The sequence below is a fragment of the Diplotaxodon limnothrissa genome, linkage group LG2 (assembly GCF_057381915.1).
Source record: "Diplotaxodon limnothrissa isolate DT_005_m linkage group LG2, D_limnothrissa_male_GT1.1, whole genome shotgun sequence".
NCBI classification, from domain to species: Eukaryota; Metazoa; Chordata; class Actinopteri; order Cichliformes; family Cichlidae; genus Diplotaxodon; species Diplotaxodon limnothrissa.
Window position 1 is genome coordinate 38,438,306 of NC_140597.1, and position 16,405 is coordinate 38,454,710.

The 16,405-nt window shown below is 40.8% G+C and overlaps 1 protein-coding gene across 7 annotated transcripts in view; it reads right to left on the reverse strand.

The window, feature by feature from the left end:
* diaph2 (diaphanous-related formin 2) overlaps nucleotides 1–16,405 on the reverse strand; it is a 378,450-nt gene that overhangs the window by 227,170 nt on the left and 134,875 nt on the right. For all 7 annotated transcript variants that reach the window (XM_085363442.1, XM_085363427.1, XM_085363433.1 and 4 more), the window contains 2 exons: nucleotides 12,360–12,716; nucleotides 7,362–7,476 (listed from right to left, as the gene is read on the reverse strand). In XM_085363442.1, the coding sequence (XP_085219568.1) occupies nucleotides 7,362–7,476; nucleotides 12,360–12,716 (472 nt within the window). The remainder of the gene's footprint in view (nucleotides 1–7,361; nucleotides 7,477–12,359; nucleotides 12,717–16,405) is intronic.

Genomic DNA, 16,405 nt, shown 5'->3' on the forward strand with positions numbered 1-16,405 from the left:
ATGTCTTGCAATTTTCACTCTAGAAATATAGCTCGACAAAACAAGCTTAGTTTGCCATCAAAAGGGAAAAGACGCTTGTGCGCTAAACGCTACTTTGGCTCCTCCCTTGTCACAAGGGTACTGAGAAAATAAAGAAAAAGCTCAATAAAGGGGAATACTTAAAAATGTTGATGAGAAGATAAAGGCAAATTGATGGAAAATATATACCTCTTAAGGTCCGTGGAGAATAAAAAGATTAGAACGATAACAAGAAAGATTGACATATCCCAAATTTCCGTTAGCTGAGATTATCCGAGGGAGCGAGCATGAAGAAAAAGAAATAAAATATTTAGATGCATAGGGGATATTTATTTTTCAAGAGACAGCTTTTTGATGAACATTACAGTCTACCTGAAGGCACATAAAAGTTAGCTGGATGTAGACTTGGGAGGCTGTAAGCGGCAGGTATCAAAGAAAGCTAATATTCAGAGGGCTAAAGTTAAAGTGCACCATGATAGCCAGAATGGCTCTCATCTGAGAAGAGAAGATTAAAATCAGTGGGACATCACAGCAAGGCAATATGAAGTGGGAATGAGAGGAAATTTCTCTCTCGCTGACTCACTCTCTTACAAAGATGCACACACATAATATAGTCTCCTACAATAAACCAATTACTTGTCATTAATATTTAAGGGCCTAATTTCCATTCATATGTAATATATTAAAAATGTGCAGGGATGAGCAAAGAAAACGGCTGACCCACAGATATCCGCAGTGAGCTCGCTGCCCCAAACAGAGAGAAATGAACATCGGGGTGTTTTGTGTTTTATTGAGACAAATGTCCCCTGCCTGCACCAGCAATTAATGGCCTTCCCATAAAATGTGGAAAATTGCACAATTTGAGGCGTTTCTTTTCCAAAACAGCCTCGTTTCAAGTAATAATGGACATTTAATCTGGAATGCATGATTGAGTGATTGAAATGTGAGGAAAGGTCTCGGGTAATCAAAACAATTCACCCAAAAGGGAAGTATCTCTCCACTCAGACACCGATGACAATTTACAAAATGAGTATGTGGTAAAATGCCAATTGAGATCTTGTTTGTGAGAGACTGGAGCTGTTAAACAATGAGGCTGAGAGTGAGAGTGGGTGTCTTTTTACCAGGCTGGCCCCGGCTCCAGATGGACACCATCATGTCCAAAGAGATGATTTCAGAAGAAAGCGGAGAAAGACGAGATAAGAAAGAAGAAAGAACGAGATTTCTGGAGAAGAAAAGCACAGGATAAGGACACAGAGAAAGCTGTCTTGGCGAACGGTCCCTCCTCTCAATTAACACAATCGGAAATAAACAGCCGTGTACTCCAGGGAAGCATGGCAAACCATCAAGCTTGACTCCCAAACACTTTGACATAGAAGATATCAAAAGCTAATCATTGCACAAACGCTATCAATTCAAGGCAGACTGTCCCACAGTGGGCTACAATGTCTTCACTTGAGCTTAAACTCATTAGATTAAGGTCCTTATTACATTGTGTGTAGCTGAAAAGGAAGAGCTTCAGCAATAGCCTAGGGATGTGTTTTTTGAAAGAGCAACAAGCTTTTTCAAGGTTTTTATCACCGAGACATATTGTTAGTAAATGAATACCGCTTAACGGGATTAAAATAATTTGCGTAGCACTTGTTGCAACATTTGCTGCTATGTTTTGTGAGCCAAAACGTCTGTTAAGTATAGTGAAGAAGCACTACAGGGGCTACTGGTCAGCAACAGTTTTCTTGTCTAAGAGGCTGCCGAGTGTCTGGTGAGGTGGCCGATCATGCGTGAGTGTGTTTGATCCGGTGGCCAGGTCAGCCCTGATGTTAACAGAGTTATTAGGGGACTTATTAGGAAGAGTCAGAGAGCCAGCTAAACCCCCCACTGATTCCATCATTACTGCCGTTGTGGCTGGGCCATTACCGCCCTGCTGCTGGGGCTTTGTAGCAGGGATTGAGAATCAGCTGGTGTGCACACCACATTGGCTCAGTAGGGGAGAGCATGTGTGAGGGGCAGAGCTGTGGGGATGGAGGTAAAGCAAAAATGGGTGTCAAAGTGGGGAAAACTCTTGCAGGATTTGATCTAATTTATTGTTATGAGGGGCAGGATGACTGCAGCCATCACTTGTAGTCAGGTTTAAGCCAAGTTCAGTGCTGACCTTTACACTGAAACTTCAATATGTGTACCTTAGATAGATCCCTAACACCGCTTTTTCTTTGTGTGTGTTTGATTTTGTTTCCTTTTTAAATTTACAAATAATTCCCAAACAACAAAAGGATGTGCGCCGCCTGTCACTCTATGATAGCTCGGATAGGCTTTATATATATTCCTCTCTGCAACTTATATATGACACATAAGGAACATACAGTCCATGTCGGGATTTCAGTTGTTGTTGAGTAATCTCCTTTCTTTCTCTGTGTTGTTTCTGCTGAGAAGCCCCCCCAGACATCACCATTACAAACTGGCACATGCCCTTTGTCCATCACCAATTGATGAGGGCAATGGAGGAAACATTTTGGAATAAAGGGGGTGTGAAGTTTGCCAACATCAATCTTGTTTCAAATTGAACCGCAAAGTTCCAGCTGAATGAATTGCCTTTCAAATGCAGGAGGCCATGGCTACACGCATTCAATCCCAGAGTGAATCTGTTTTGATCCCAAGAGCCGTACAAAGGCACAACACACTGATTGATAAAGCGAACTGAGGGGAGATGAGAGTAAAAGAAAAAAAGAGAGCCAAGTCATTGGGGAAGAGTGTAAAGGTGAAAAGCCGATACAGCCAAGTAAAGGCAGAGAAGATCGAATAAGACAAAAGACAAATAGCAAAAGGGTAAAAAACTATCTGAATGCAAAATAAGATAATTCTACAATTGAGTCCAAGTTGTTCTACAGAGACCAAGTGTTGTATCATACACAATTACGTGGTTTTAATAGAACACCGAGATTTCTATGATAACACATTTGTTCAGCTCTTTGTGGGGTGGAAACAATTGTCTGATCACAAACTGCAAAATGGTGTCAAAGGTGAAGACGATGGCACGACATCAGTGTCCACAGTTGTAACACATTTTCAACATGCTGCATCCTTCCAAGAGTAAAACAGAATAAAGCACAGCTAGGCTGAAACAATCGGGCTGAATGCTCTTCCCTTTATAGAAGCCACAGAAGCGTATTCCACTCAGAGATGGGCGTAATCTGATTACTTTTTTCAAGTAACGAGTAAAGTAAGGGATTACTATTGCAAAAACGGTAATGAGATTACCGTTACTTTCCCGTAGGAACGCTGCGTTACTAAAACCGTGATTTTTTTGCGAGAATGTCTCATGACAGTGACGTAAGCGAGTGCACCGTTAGTGACAACAGCTGTGTGCAGATCAACAATGGATCACATATCGAGTGAAGAGAGAGTATGAGCGTGCAGCGTTTAAAGCGTGGAAGTACTGACCTTACTTTGAGTTTGATTCCATAAAAAGTGACAAAAACATTAGTGTCCGCTGTGCGTGGGAAGAAAACTTCTTTTTACAGCGAAAAAACCCCTAAACTTCCAACAAGCACCGAGTAGCTACGACGTAATGGGAAACTCACAGAGAAACTCGCGGATTCTTCCACTGACCGCGGCACACCTGCACCAGGGTAACCCTCCGCCTACCCCACTCCTGCTTTACAGGTGAAAATAGAGCAACAGGACCGCTGAGTCTTTGACTTTATTTATTTTCTGCTGTGTTTTACTTGCATCTATTTGAAAGAGTGAGTGAAAACACAAAAAATATTTTATTTTATGTGCTGGAATGTGCAGAAAATAGGTTTAAATGTTAAACTAATTTCTTCCAGTCAGAGAATGTTGCATATAATTAAATTTTTGCTTGATGCATAAAGTTAAAAGATTAAAACTGATAAAACAAGTTTTAAAAAGATGCTTTTCCATTTGATTACATTTTGTATGATGGATTATGCAGAAAAAGTAGAATTGGGCTGAAAGATCTATCACTTTATCACCTGTTCAGGTTGTAAATCGTGTTTTTAAAAAGTAACTAAGTAACTAAGTAATTAATTACTTTTGAAAATAAGTAATCAGTAAAGTAACGGGATAACTTTTTGGGGGAAGTAATTAGTAATTAGTTACTGATTACTTTTTTCAAGTAACTTGACCAACACTGATTCCACTTACAGCAAAAATATGAATTAACACCAAGTCGTTCAATAAATAAACTTTGGATGAAACAGCTGGATTGTGTTGCTGTACAGCCTTAAACCGTTACATTTGTGTACGTTTGATTGACGATGGCTTGAGTTAAAGTTTTCTTTCTTTTTCTTTTTTTCTTGGCGGGGGCATGATTCATTTGAAGGTCTTTTTCTCTATTTATGCTGTATTTATTCTTTGTAATCATACAAAGTTACTGAAACTTGTAACCACAACAATGCATCACTGGAGAGCACTGATTTAACAGGTGCTGTATATTTACATGTATATTTTGGCTGCTGTTAGATTCCCTCATGTTTGATTTTTACACCGTATGCCTTTCAGGATGCAGCCCCGACCGGCATTATTCAAAGCATTAGAATAACTATCTAAAATCCTTCTTTTGCATAACTACATCCTGGTTTAATCGTGACCACATCCATTTAATGGGCTGGTTAAATGGAACTGCTATATTTTCAATATGTGCAATACAACTTTTTTATGTTATTCAACATCCAAAGGCGGAAAAAGAAATGTTAAGTATGACTTAGTCAGTTAAGACCCAGAGTAGTGACTTATGTTTTAAGTTTTCAATCAAGTTGAAAAAACATATTATAATAAATGACAAAGAAAAAATAGCCACTTTAAAAGACTGAAGCCAGGCTTGAAATCCCTCCTGATTATCATTTCCTTTTCTTGGTAAAACTCATTAAACAGTAAGACTCATAAAAGCAGCAGGGGAGATGACAGTCTAGCATTCTCAGTTGTTTTAGAGGCCTCTGAGCGCAATAAGCATCTGAAAATTGGGGGCTGTTAAAGTGATTCTTTTTTTTCTTTTACTGCCAAAGTGTTGTTCTTCAACAATGCAAGTAACAAGCAAGAATCCCAAGAAACGTGGAGATAACAGAAGCCTTTTTTGCACCATTTTCTGAGGGCAGCTCTGCAGGGAAGGCATTTACACCTGCTTGCCTCATCTTTCACGATACACTAGGCCCCCAAAGTGTGCTTGACTTATAAATATCCACATCTTGTGGCAAAGATGGAGGGACCACAAAAAAGCAAAGAAAAAACAACAAGTGTGTGTGCGTGTTATTTTAAAAAAAAAAAAACAAAAAAAACAGGGATATTGTCTGGGCAATATCCCAGACAAATGAAGTCGGTTTTCACTAGTGACTTGTTTGTCAAATCAACACAAAGGATTTATGGTCCGTAGCTACAATGAGAGGTTACACTGAGAGTACGAGACCTCAGAAATTAATCTTGCTAGTGCTGGTCACGACACCTGAAACTCCCCCCACCCCCAAAACTCCTTTAAACTTCACCATTCTCAGTTAAACAACTGGACTTGAGATAGACGAAAACTTTACACCAATATAGGTCAAACTTATTCTTTTTTAAGATAAAATATTTCATTTTTAAGCACGCTTATCCTCAGATTGAACTGAATGAAGCATGAAACATGGAGAAGAGGAAAACAAATGAATTACTATCTCATTTTAGTAAAATCCTATCTAGCACCTTTTCTGCAATACGATCTACATCAAAGCCCTTCGCATTGACTTTCAACTTCACTGTAGGGAAGGGGGGGGGGGGTGGAAGATATACAACATTAAACAGCATTTTTCATTCATGAGCAAATCATGTTCTGTTTCAACAATAGAGGAAAAAGAGCTGATTCAGTGAAGCCGCTGCAGGGGTAATTGATAGGGATCCAGCAAAGGTAACTCCCGGGGGAAATGCTGGATCATGAATTCCTACCCTGCCAGCGGGAACAAGGACTATCTATAGACGTTTTTTTTTAATCCCCAGTGGGCGAGAAAGTGGCTTTAATAAAGAATTTAAAAGGACATTTAAAGCTGAATTAAAGCCATGTGTCTGTGAAACTAAAAAAAGGTTAAGTTCTAATTTATTATAAGAATCAATGGGAAACATTTTTACTGCACTCTACAAGCGTAGCGCTGATTTACACTTAATATGAACACTTTCTTCCTCAATAACAACTCATTAATCTAATAAACGAAAAAGTAAATAACTGTTAACTGCAAAAAAAAAAAGGGGTTTCACTTCAATTACTTGAACAGCGTTAAAGAGTACATGTTAAAAATTATAGCGCCTGGCAGATATCCCTTCGTGAAAGATGAGAAGGGAGTGGCATGACTGCTAGGCCTATCCCTGTCACTTCATTAAGCTTTGCAATAACTGTTCTTTGCAGCCCACATTCTCCTTCCATCTGTATTATGCTGGTAAATCACCTTGCGGCAGCCAAGGGAAAATTGCTATTTATTTCGCAGTACAAAAAAGAGACGACTCTCGTTTGTAGACCTGGAGGCTATGAGAAAGACGGAGCAAGAAGCTGCTGCCAGGCTGACTAGTGTCCAAACAGATGGTGGGTATAAGAGAAAAGTTGGAGGATTCTGTATAGTTATGTCCACACATGCTGACAGAGCTCCGATTTGACTGTTCTGCGCTTGACAGGACTCTGACTTCTCCCCTCCCACTGTTGCTCGAATTAGAGGGGTGTGCTGCACACACATAAATACACAAACACACATGCACACGCTCGCTGTCAAAGAAGTGGAAAACACTCAAATTGTCATGGGAGGAATACATCAAGAGCCTTCACACACATATACACACACATATTCTTCCATATAAAAACAAACTTGCGCTGCACTGCTTGTGTTGTTCATCAGCAAGTTAGGTAGCCTGGTTGTGTATCTGAGAAACAAACTGGCAGGGACAAGTAAATTCCCAGAGCTTCTTTCACCAAAGCCTTCACGTCTTCCCTGATGGAAGATTGGTCTACTGGACTGGAAAAGGCAAGAACCAAACCAAGCATGGCCGCTCTTGATTCACACATATATGTACAAGCTCGGGTTTGTGCACGTCCACACACACAAAAATAAAAACCACTGATCTGAAACTACTCAGCGGGTACAAACAACAAATACAAAAAGGAGCTACTTGGCATTTTAACTTCCTCATAGACACATAAACACAGTGAAACACAAGCATTGGTATGCATAACTGGCATAGAGATTTGAACTGAGACCAAACAGAAACAGTGGTGGTGGTGTCGAGACAATTACGTTTTAAGTGAGAAAAGACGCCAAAGGAAGCATATGTCTGTTGATTAATTAAGGATGGGGTGGAGAAAGATGATGCCTCCTTACCTTTGCTCTGTGAAGAGAAGCAGAGGGAAAGCTGAGCAAATAGGTCAGGATTCTCAAACTTCTCTTCTTTGACTTTGATCCAGAAGCAATTCTCTGCCATTTCCTGAGGCACTATCTGCAATGACACAAGGATTCCATTATCACCACAATCAGACACCGTCATTCCACCAAGCTGCCACTCAAAAGTTCTTCTCACTGGAGATGGAGTTTGTGAGTGTTTTTGCTGCGTGCGGCCACACACATGCCCTTGAGTGGCATCTTTAGCATCTGAGTGACAAACAAGAAATAACCAAACAGCAACAGGAGAACGTGAGGGATACATTAATATTTGCATATGACGAGAAACCGCATGAACTTAGCCATGCTAAACTTTACCCGAGTGAACAGACACAAAAACCAACATCGTAGGAATCACACGGCTGCTTAGTAAAGACGAAAATGGAGGCGTGTAAAGGAAGATCAAGACATGAACACATCTAATTACTGTAGTAGTGTATCATCAATATCTATACCATTTGCCTACTTCCGCTGTACACTGTATTAAGTGCTATAATGAGACCATATCTGTGGCTTTTTGTCAAACACTCGAATTTGCACTTGACCCAGTGCAAAGCTGCCAATAACCATCTTCGAAAACACAGTCATTTCACACTGAAAGACGTCTAAGTAAAACACTCATGCAACACAGACCAATCTCCATCTAGCTCTGGTCCATTACTCCCAATGCTGTATAGTAACAGTAATAAGTATAACAGTGTTGCAGAGTCAATCATGAGCTTGTTTTGGTGTCCGGGATAGATAACCTCTGTGCTCTTATTTGCTTCTATTCGACCCACGTATACAAACATAACACACATGTGCCTAAAATAGGTTTGTTTGTTTTGTTTTAATTGCCTATGCGTATAACAGCTGTTTCACAAGAATTACAAATTATTGTAGCAAGAAAAAGAATTTTACCGAAATAAATATGTAAATATAAATAAGGTGGCACGGTGGTTAGCACTGTTGCTGCACAGCAAGAAGGTCCTGAGTTCAATTCCACCATCAGGTCTTTCTGTGTGGAGTTTGCATGTTCTCCCCGTGTTTGCGTGGGTTCCCTCCGGGTACTCCGGCTTCCTCCCACCGTCCAAAGACATGCAGCTTGTGGGGATAGCTTAATTGGATAATCAAAATTGCCACTAGGCGTGAATGTGTGAGTGAATGTGAGTGTGAATGGTTGTCTGTCCCTGTGTGTTGGCCCTGCGACAGACTGGCGACCTGTCCAGGGTGTACCCCGCCTCTCGCCCTATGACAGCTGGGATAGGCTCCAGCGCCCCCCGCGACCCTGAAAAAGATAAGCGGAAGCGAATGGATGGATGGATAAATATGTAAATATTAAAAATGACTTAATGTTAGCTTTCCAAGTGTTTAGAATGTGGAAGCAATTTATAGTTTGCACAATTGCGTGTGACCAATGGGGGGACACACAGCATAGTAGCAATTTTAGGGTTGGTATTTGACTGTCCACAACATGAAAAAACAGACAGGGATCTCATGAATTTTATCAAAGGGTGGCTATGGCTTTTGTGTGACAGTCATTGACACGCCTGGCCCTTTGAACTCTATTAATAAAAAGGAAGTACTAATCAAAGAACATTGAAATTCCAGAAGTGACTACTTTAATTGCAACTATATTAAGGTTAGGACATGTATATCTGCCAATATACACTATGCAGAGTGCGAGTCTGTGAAGTCACAGATTTCAGGCTGCACTCTTTTTTCTTGTTTTTTTAAACCGACAGAAATAAAAGCAACAGAAAAATACTTAACCAAATACCTAACCAACTAAAAGGTTTCGTCTACATGAAAGTAGCACAACAAAACAGCTTGTGCTTTAGAATTTTTTTCTGCTCCTACTTTGTGCTATTAAGTCAAGGCAATGACATGAAACAATCTAACCACAGTCCATCTCTCTTTTAAGTGAGGTCCTGAATTGCAGGTAAACAAAGCACCAAAGACACTATAAAAGCTTGTGAATTAGTCACATATTTTTTCAAGACCGAATACAAAGGTATTTTGAGGTAAATCGCATAAAATGTTTTTATATATACAGAATATATAAAAAAATAAATAAAGTGTTACCATTTTAAATTGGCTTATTGGGAGCTTATGCTGGTTGCGTAGCCCAAGGCAAACTGGTCAAACCTGTAGCTACTGAAACTAGCTCTTAAAACTTCCATCATCTCTCTGGTAGGAAAGGAGCCTGAACTAATGAGTGATGTTGAGCAATACCAGGTAGATATAGTAGGTATCATCTCAACACATGGCTTAAGGTCTAGAACCAGACTCCTTGAGAGAGCTTGAAAGGGATTCTGGCAAACCATCAGTAACTGAGGAGGGAAAGTGATGCTCTACTCATACTGTGTACAGTGAGGGTGGGACGCCACTGACTTCATAACTCCTAGATGACAGGTCCCTTGGGATGGATGAAATTCACCCCGACTATGTTCTGGCTCTAGATGTTGTGGGATTCTCTTGTTTAATGTTCCTCTGTAGGGTCGCATGGAAATGTGGGCTGCTGGAGAGAAGAGTCTGTCTGTTAGTCGAATCTCATGGAAACGAACAATGAGTACTGGAACGCTGGACCAGGTCTTTATCCTCCTTTGGACATTCAAGGCTACGTGGGAGTTTGCCGAACAAGTCTGTAAGTGCTTTGTGGACTTGGAGAAGGCATTCAACCGTATTCCTTAGGCCAGTGGTTCCCAAACTTTTTTTGCTAGGCCCCCCTTTGTTTTACAAGAAAAATGTTTGTCTGTGATTTAGACAAATCGTGGCAGGATCAGCCTGATGTTATTTGTATCCCGCTGCAACTTTACTGTATAAGAGCAAACATCTCCAAAATGTCAGGAGTAGTTAGTCATTACAACAAGTGTTTGTAAAGTAAAAATCAAGAACGTGGGATCCTGTTTGTCCGTGATTTGGAGAACCCAGCGCTGCTCCCGACGAAGGGAAAACCAATCCTGCAGGGAGACCTACCTTGGTACTTGTGCAGGTGAAGCCAAAGGGAAGATTTGCTTCACCGTATTTTCTAGTCTTTGGCTTAGAATGAAGTTGGTTTGGAAACATATTCAGCGATGCTTCATCTCCTGCTTTGCGTTTCTGTGGGCGCCCCGTGCTAGCAGTGTCCAAGCGTTTAGTTTTGGTTCCCCCCCCCGGAATGGCCCCACACTTTGGGAAGGTCTGCCTAGGGGATCCTGTTTGGACTGGTTCAGGATACTGGTCCTCTATCCAGTCCCTGTGCAGCAGTAGTGAGAGCTGTACAGGACTTTGACTGATAAATTTTCTACTGGCATTTTCTGCCCCTCAGACTCGAATAAGTAAACGAAGATGGATGGATGGTAGCTGCTCAACATCTTCTTAAAACTATAAGAGTCACATTTTCTCATTTGTACGATACTTTTGTTGGACATGTATCGTCTAATAGAGGGAAGGTTTGAAATTATGAAACAATGTCCTTCCCCTTTCTTTTTTATACAACCAAATCATTCCTAGTACTCCTATACTTCTGCCTGCTGCACACAGCGAAGACAGACGACTCATGTCCCACTTAATCGACACAAGAGACACAGATTGTTTTTCCTCAGGTGGTTATGAATTTCATTTGCATCACAAAACTACATTTCCTGTGGAGGCAAGGTTAATGCTGCTGCACATTAACCTGTTTCTGTACACTTCAGAGACAACGGTCATTTGTGCTACACCGCATGCACACAAGTCATATAACACAACTGAACCACATAGATATTTCACAGGAAAATGACTAATCACATTTAAAATATCAAGGCAAAAACGAACACACAGGAATGCCTTCTATTAAGAAACAAACTGCTGTTTCCCCGACTGTTTACACAATGGGTATGACATCCCATTATTATTAATCTTACTTACCGTTCAGGAACCTCCTACACAGAGTCAAACATTAGCATATTTGCCATTTTAAAGAATTCTTAAGGTGACCAATAATTCAAACCCAGAACACCACCTCAGTGCTTTTTAGTGCAGTGCAATCACTGTTGACTTGCATTTTCACATTGTCGCTTTATGCCTTTGGTGGCATGTGGTTGGATAAATAATTGGGATAAGACAGAAAAATGTGCATGACCTGTTTAAGCACTGTAAAATAATAAGCACACGGATAGATACTGTCGACAGCCTTCATAATTATTTTTTAAGTGGCTTGATTCTACAAAATCATTGCACTTCTAGCATTATGTGAAGTAAACTAGTCTGATATTTTGTTTGCAGTCAGTAATTTCAGAATAAAACACAAGGTCACATAAGTATCAGTAAAGAACCATTAAAATAATCCTGAGAACTCCTGGGGCAACGGATAAATTATCTATGGCAAAATACAATGCAAATCAAGAGAATGTCCTATTGAAATTATATTCAAATGTGATGGAAAATTACACAACAAAGTCTCCATTCAATTATGCTAAGAATGTGCAAATCCAAGGACATTTGAGTGAAAACTGTTTACTGTTAAATCCTTTGAAATGGGTGCTGAGTATGGAGCACTTTGGCCTATGGCTGAACGAATGTTTGACTAGATTAGAAACAGATTTAAAGAGAGGTTTCTTTTAGTTTGAACCTTCAACTTTACACTTTATCACTCTGCAAACCTACCTACAAAATATACAATCAATCAGCTTCTAATGCCAGTCCAAATTGTTTGAAAAAAATGCTTGTAAATAATGTGCAAATTAGGTAATGGAAAAAAAATGGAAGTGTAACATTGCATCTGCACCAGTGTGTGAATGTGTGTGTGAATGGGTGGATGACTGGATATGTAAAGCGCTTTGGGGTCCTTGGGGACTAGTAAAGCGCTATATAAATGTGCATGTGTGTTTGTGCTATATAAATACAGGCCATTTACCATCTGTACACTGTTAAGTAACTAATACTATAAGTGAACATAAGATTATCTACTGCAGCCAATGACTGCTCAGACTGCTATACCTTGGTCCAGTTGACCCTCTTCATGACAGTTTCAGGCTTGTAGGTCTTCTTGGGCTCCAGTCCATAAGGCAGCTTAACAACAGGAAATCCAGGAGGTGGTGGAGGTCCTGGTGGGCCTCCAAACGGGGGTGGAGGCCCAAAACCAGGTGGTGGCGGGGGAGGGGGTGGTCCACCACCTGGCGGTGGAGGAGGTGGTGGTGGCGGAATGCCAGCATGGCCAGGGACAGGTGGAGGAGGTGGAGGAGGTGGAGGAACACCACCAGGTGGGGGAGGAGGAGGTGGAGGTGGTGGTGGAACTCCAGCACCTCCTGGAAGTGGTGGAGGTGGTGCTCCAGTTGCAGTAAGGCCTGTAGCAATCTGCAAATACAGAACACAGATGTCAACAATGGCCCACATATGCATGTAAACTCCCTTTGATTTGATTGAAACTGATGTTCCTAATACAAAAAGCTACAAGGACAGTAAAGAGGCCTCCGTGTCCTATGTGTGCAAACCACTAATCTTGCTTTTACTGATTACCTGCTCTACAAACTCAGCCACATCTACCTCCTTTAATGGAATGCATCCGTTTTATATCCTTGAAACTTGCCACTAAAGTCAAGAATTATAAGGTCAAGTGGGAGCAAATTCACTAGACATATAAAGGTCTGTGAATTTTCTTATGTCTAACTGGCATATCTCTGGAAATTAGCGAAGTTAACTTTTGCTATCAGCCCTGTAAGGATCGTTTCCTTTGCACGCCACTCCATATATGTCATTCCTTCAAAGCATTTTCAGGCTCCTTTTATGATGTCTACATTTCTACACTGGTATGTTTCAGCCTAATTTTATAATGGATTTTTCTCTCATCAATCAATACTAGACAATATTTCAGCAACAAAGTAACAACAGTTGTCTTTTATAGATTATGTTTCAAATATATAAATATTCCATTTGCAGATTCTTCAGTTAGAATTTGGTTAACATTCTGGTGGCAGAAATAAGAACCTTAAGTCTTTGAGCTTTTTAGAGTTTCTCCTTTTCTCTATGGCAATAATGCTCAGGCACAACTAGGTATGATAGGGGGTGTCAAAGAACAGCAATGTTCATGTCTCTCTAGAGTTGCACTATTATAGTTAAATGCAGCTATAGTTAAATTTGTGTTTAGCTTTAGCAGAGCATTTGCTTCTCATTTTGTGATAATTATTCAGGTAGTGGCAAACTTCCAGTGGACTGTCATGTGCCTTTTAGCATCCATCTGGCCGCTCTTCCATAAATGCCTGATTGGTGGAGTGCTGTACCAGTGATTGCCCTGTAAAAGATGTTGGGGAACAGAATGTCTCCAAAAGATGGATCTCAACAGCAACCACAAAGTTCTAAGTTACATGTCTAACAACAACAATTTATCCACGATTAATCAGCTTGGCTGGGCTGTCAGACCTAGAAAGACTGTGTCGGTGGTTCATTCATTTGAGAATGACGGTAGCTAGTAGCTACCATGTTCTTGGACAGTTTTACTAACACACAAAATGTCTTGCATCGTTATACAGTGGGGCAAAAAAGTATTTAGTCAGCCACCGATTGTGCAAGTTCCCCCACTTAAAATGATGACAGAGGTCAGTAATTTGCACCAGAGGTACACTTCAACTGTGAGAGACAGAATGTGAAAAAAAAATCCATGAATCCACATGGTAGGATTTGTAAAGAATTTATTCGTAAATCAGGGTGGAAAATAAGTATTTGGTCAATAACAAAAATACAACTCAATACTTTGCAACATAACCTTTGTTGGCAATAACAGAGGTCAAACGTTTACTATAGGTCTTTACCAGGTTTGCACACACAGTAGCTGGTATTTTGGCCCATTCCTCCATGCAGATCTTCTCGAGAGCAGTGATGTTTTGGGGCTGTCGCCGAGCAACACGGACTTTCAACTCCCGCCACAGATTTTCTATGGGGTTGAGGTCTGGAGACTGGCTAGGCCACTCCAGGACTTTCAAATGCTTCTTACGGAGCCACTCCTTTGTTGCCCGGGCGGTGTGTTTTGGATCATTGTCATGTTGGAAGACCCAGCCTCGTTTCATCTTCAAAGTTCTCACTGATGGAAGGAGGTTTTGGCTCAAAATCTCACGATACATGGCCCCATTCATTCTGTCCTTAACACGGATCAGTCGTCCTGTCCCCTTGGCAGAAAAACAGCCCCATAGCATGATGTTTCCACCCCCATGCTTCACAGTAGGTATGGTGTTCTTGGGATGCAACTCAGTATTCTTCTTCCTCCAAACACGACGAGTTGAGTTTATACCAAAAAGTTCTACTTTGGTTTCATCTGACCACATGACATTCTCCCAATCCTCTGCTGTATCATCCATGTGCTCTCTGGCAAACTTCAGACGGGCCTGGACATGCACTGGCTTCAGCAGCGGAACACGTCTGGCACTGCGGGATTTGATTCCCTGCCGTTGTAGTGTGTTACTGATGGTGACCTCTGTTACTTTGGTCCCAGCTCTCTGCAGGTCATTCACCTGGTCCCCCCGTGTGGTTCTGGGATCTTTGCTCACCGTTCTCATGATCATTTTGACCCCACGGGATGAGATCTTGCGTGGAGCCCCAGATCGAGGGAGATTATCAGTGGTCTTGTATGTCTTCCATTTTCTGATGATTGCTCCCACAGTTGATTTTTTTCACACCAAGCTGCTTGCCTATTGTAGATTCACTCTTCCCAGTCTGGTGCAGGTCTACAATACTTTTCCTGGTGTCCTTCGAAAGCTCTTTGGTCTTGGCCATGGCGGAGTTTGGAGTCTGACTGTTTGAGGCTGTGGACAGGTGTCTTTTATACAGATGATGAGTTCAAACAGGTGCCATTCATACAGGTAACGAGTGGGGGACAGAAAAGCTTCTTACAGAAGACGTTACAGGTCTGTGGGAGCCAGAGATTTTCCTTGTTTGAGGTGACCAAATACTTATTTTCCACCCTGATTTACGAATAAATTCTTTACAAATCCTACCATGTGAATTCATGGATTTTTTTTTCACATTCGGTCTCTCACAGTTGAAGTGTACCTCTGGTGCAAATTACTGACCTCTGTCATCATTTTAAGTGGGGGAACTTGCACAATCGGTGGCTGACTAAATACTTTTTTGCCCCACTGTACCTTTCTTTCTGTGCATAGTCTGTGCATAGTCTCGAACCCTATATCCTTTATGCCTTGGTTTTCAGTCTGTGACCATTATCTATGAGGCCTCATACAGAAAGATTCCAGGTGTTCTTATTTTGAAAGCTCACTTGCTGGTAACCAGCTAGTCCCAGTCCTTCCCAACTCCCAACTCAATACCGCTACTCCCCAAAACGTCTCTTGTCTTATATTTGGATGTACTCCAACTAAACTGTCTTGGACTGCTACTGATGATCTACTGCAAGATAAAGGGGTACTCCAAAAGGAACCTGCTGCATGTGGATAACTGAGCCGAGAAGGACTGAAGTGCAGAGGGAGGCCTTATGTGTTTGGAAAACCGTCCTCTCATTGGAGATAATTAATAATAAAGTTTATATTTGTAAATTGTAAGTTTTTATTCCAGCCTAATAAATCAACAAAACACCAAAAATCTGTAATTGCTTGATATATACCAAAAATAAATAATGCAAATACAGTAAGTACACCCTAGCTCTGACAGGGTTTGATTTTCAGAGCTGATTAGATGTCTGCTCTTACCAAATAGGATTTCCTCTTGCACTTTTCATTTCTAAAACCAATTCCGTACTATTTAAATTTCCCCTACTCACTTGATTGTGTGCTTAAAATGCAATTGGCTTCATATTTAAAGACATTACATATTGTTTCATTACATAATAGCATTGGCGGATTGTTTATTAGAGACGGAATTAAAAAGGTGTTCTGCCTGGAGTTTTTTTTTTCACAGATTGCCCAGAGCCTCTCAGTAAAATCTACATCCAATGATTACATGTCTGTCAATCTCAAACCCTCTGTGGCCCGTTTTCTCTTTTAAGATTAATATGAGAGAATGGAAGCAAATTAGCTGCTAAATTAGAGTGCCGTTGTTTCCAT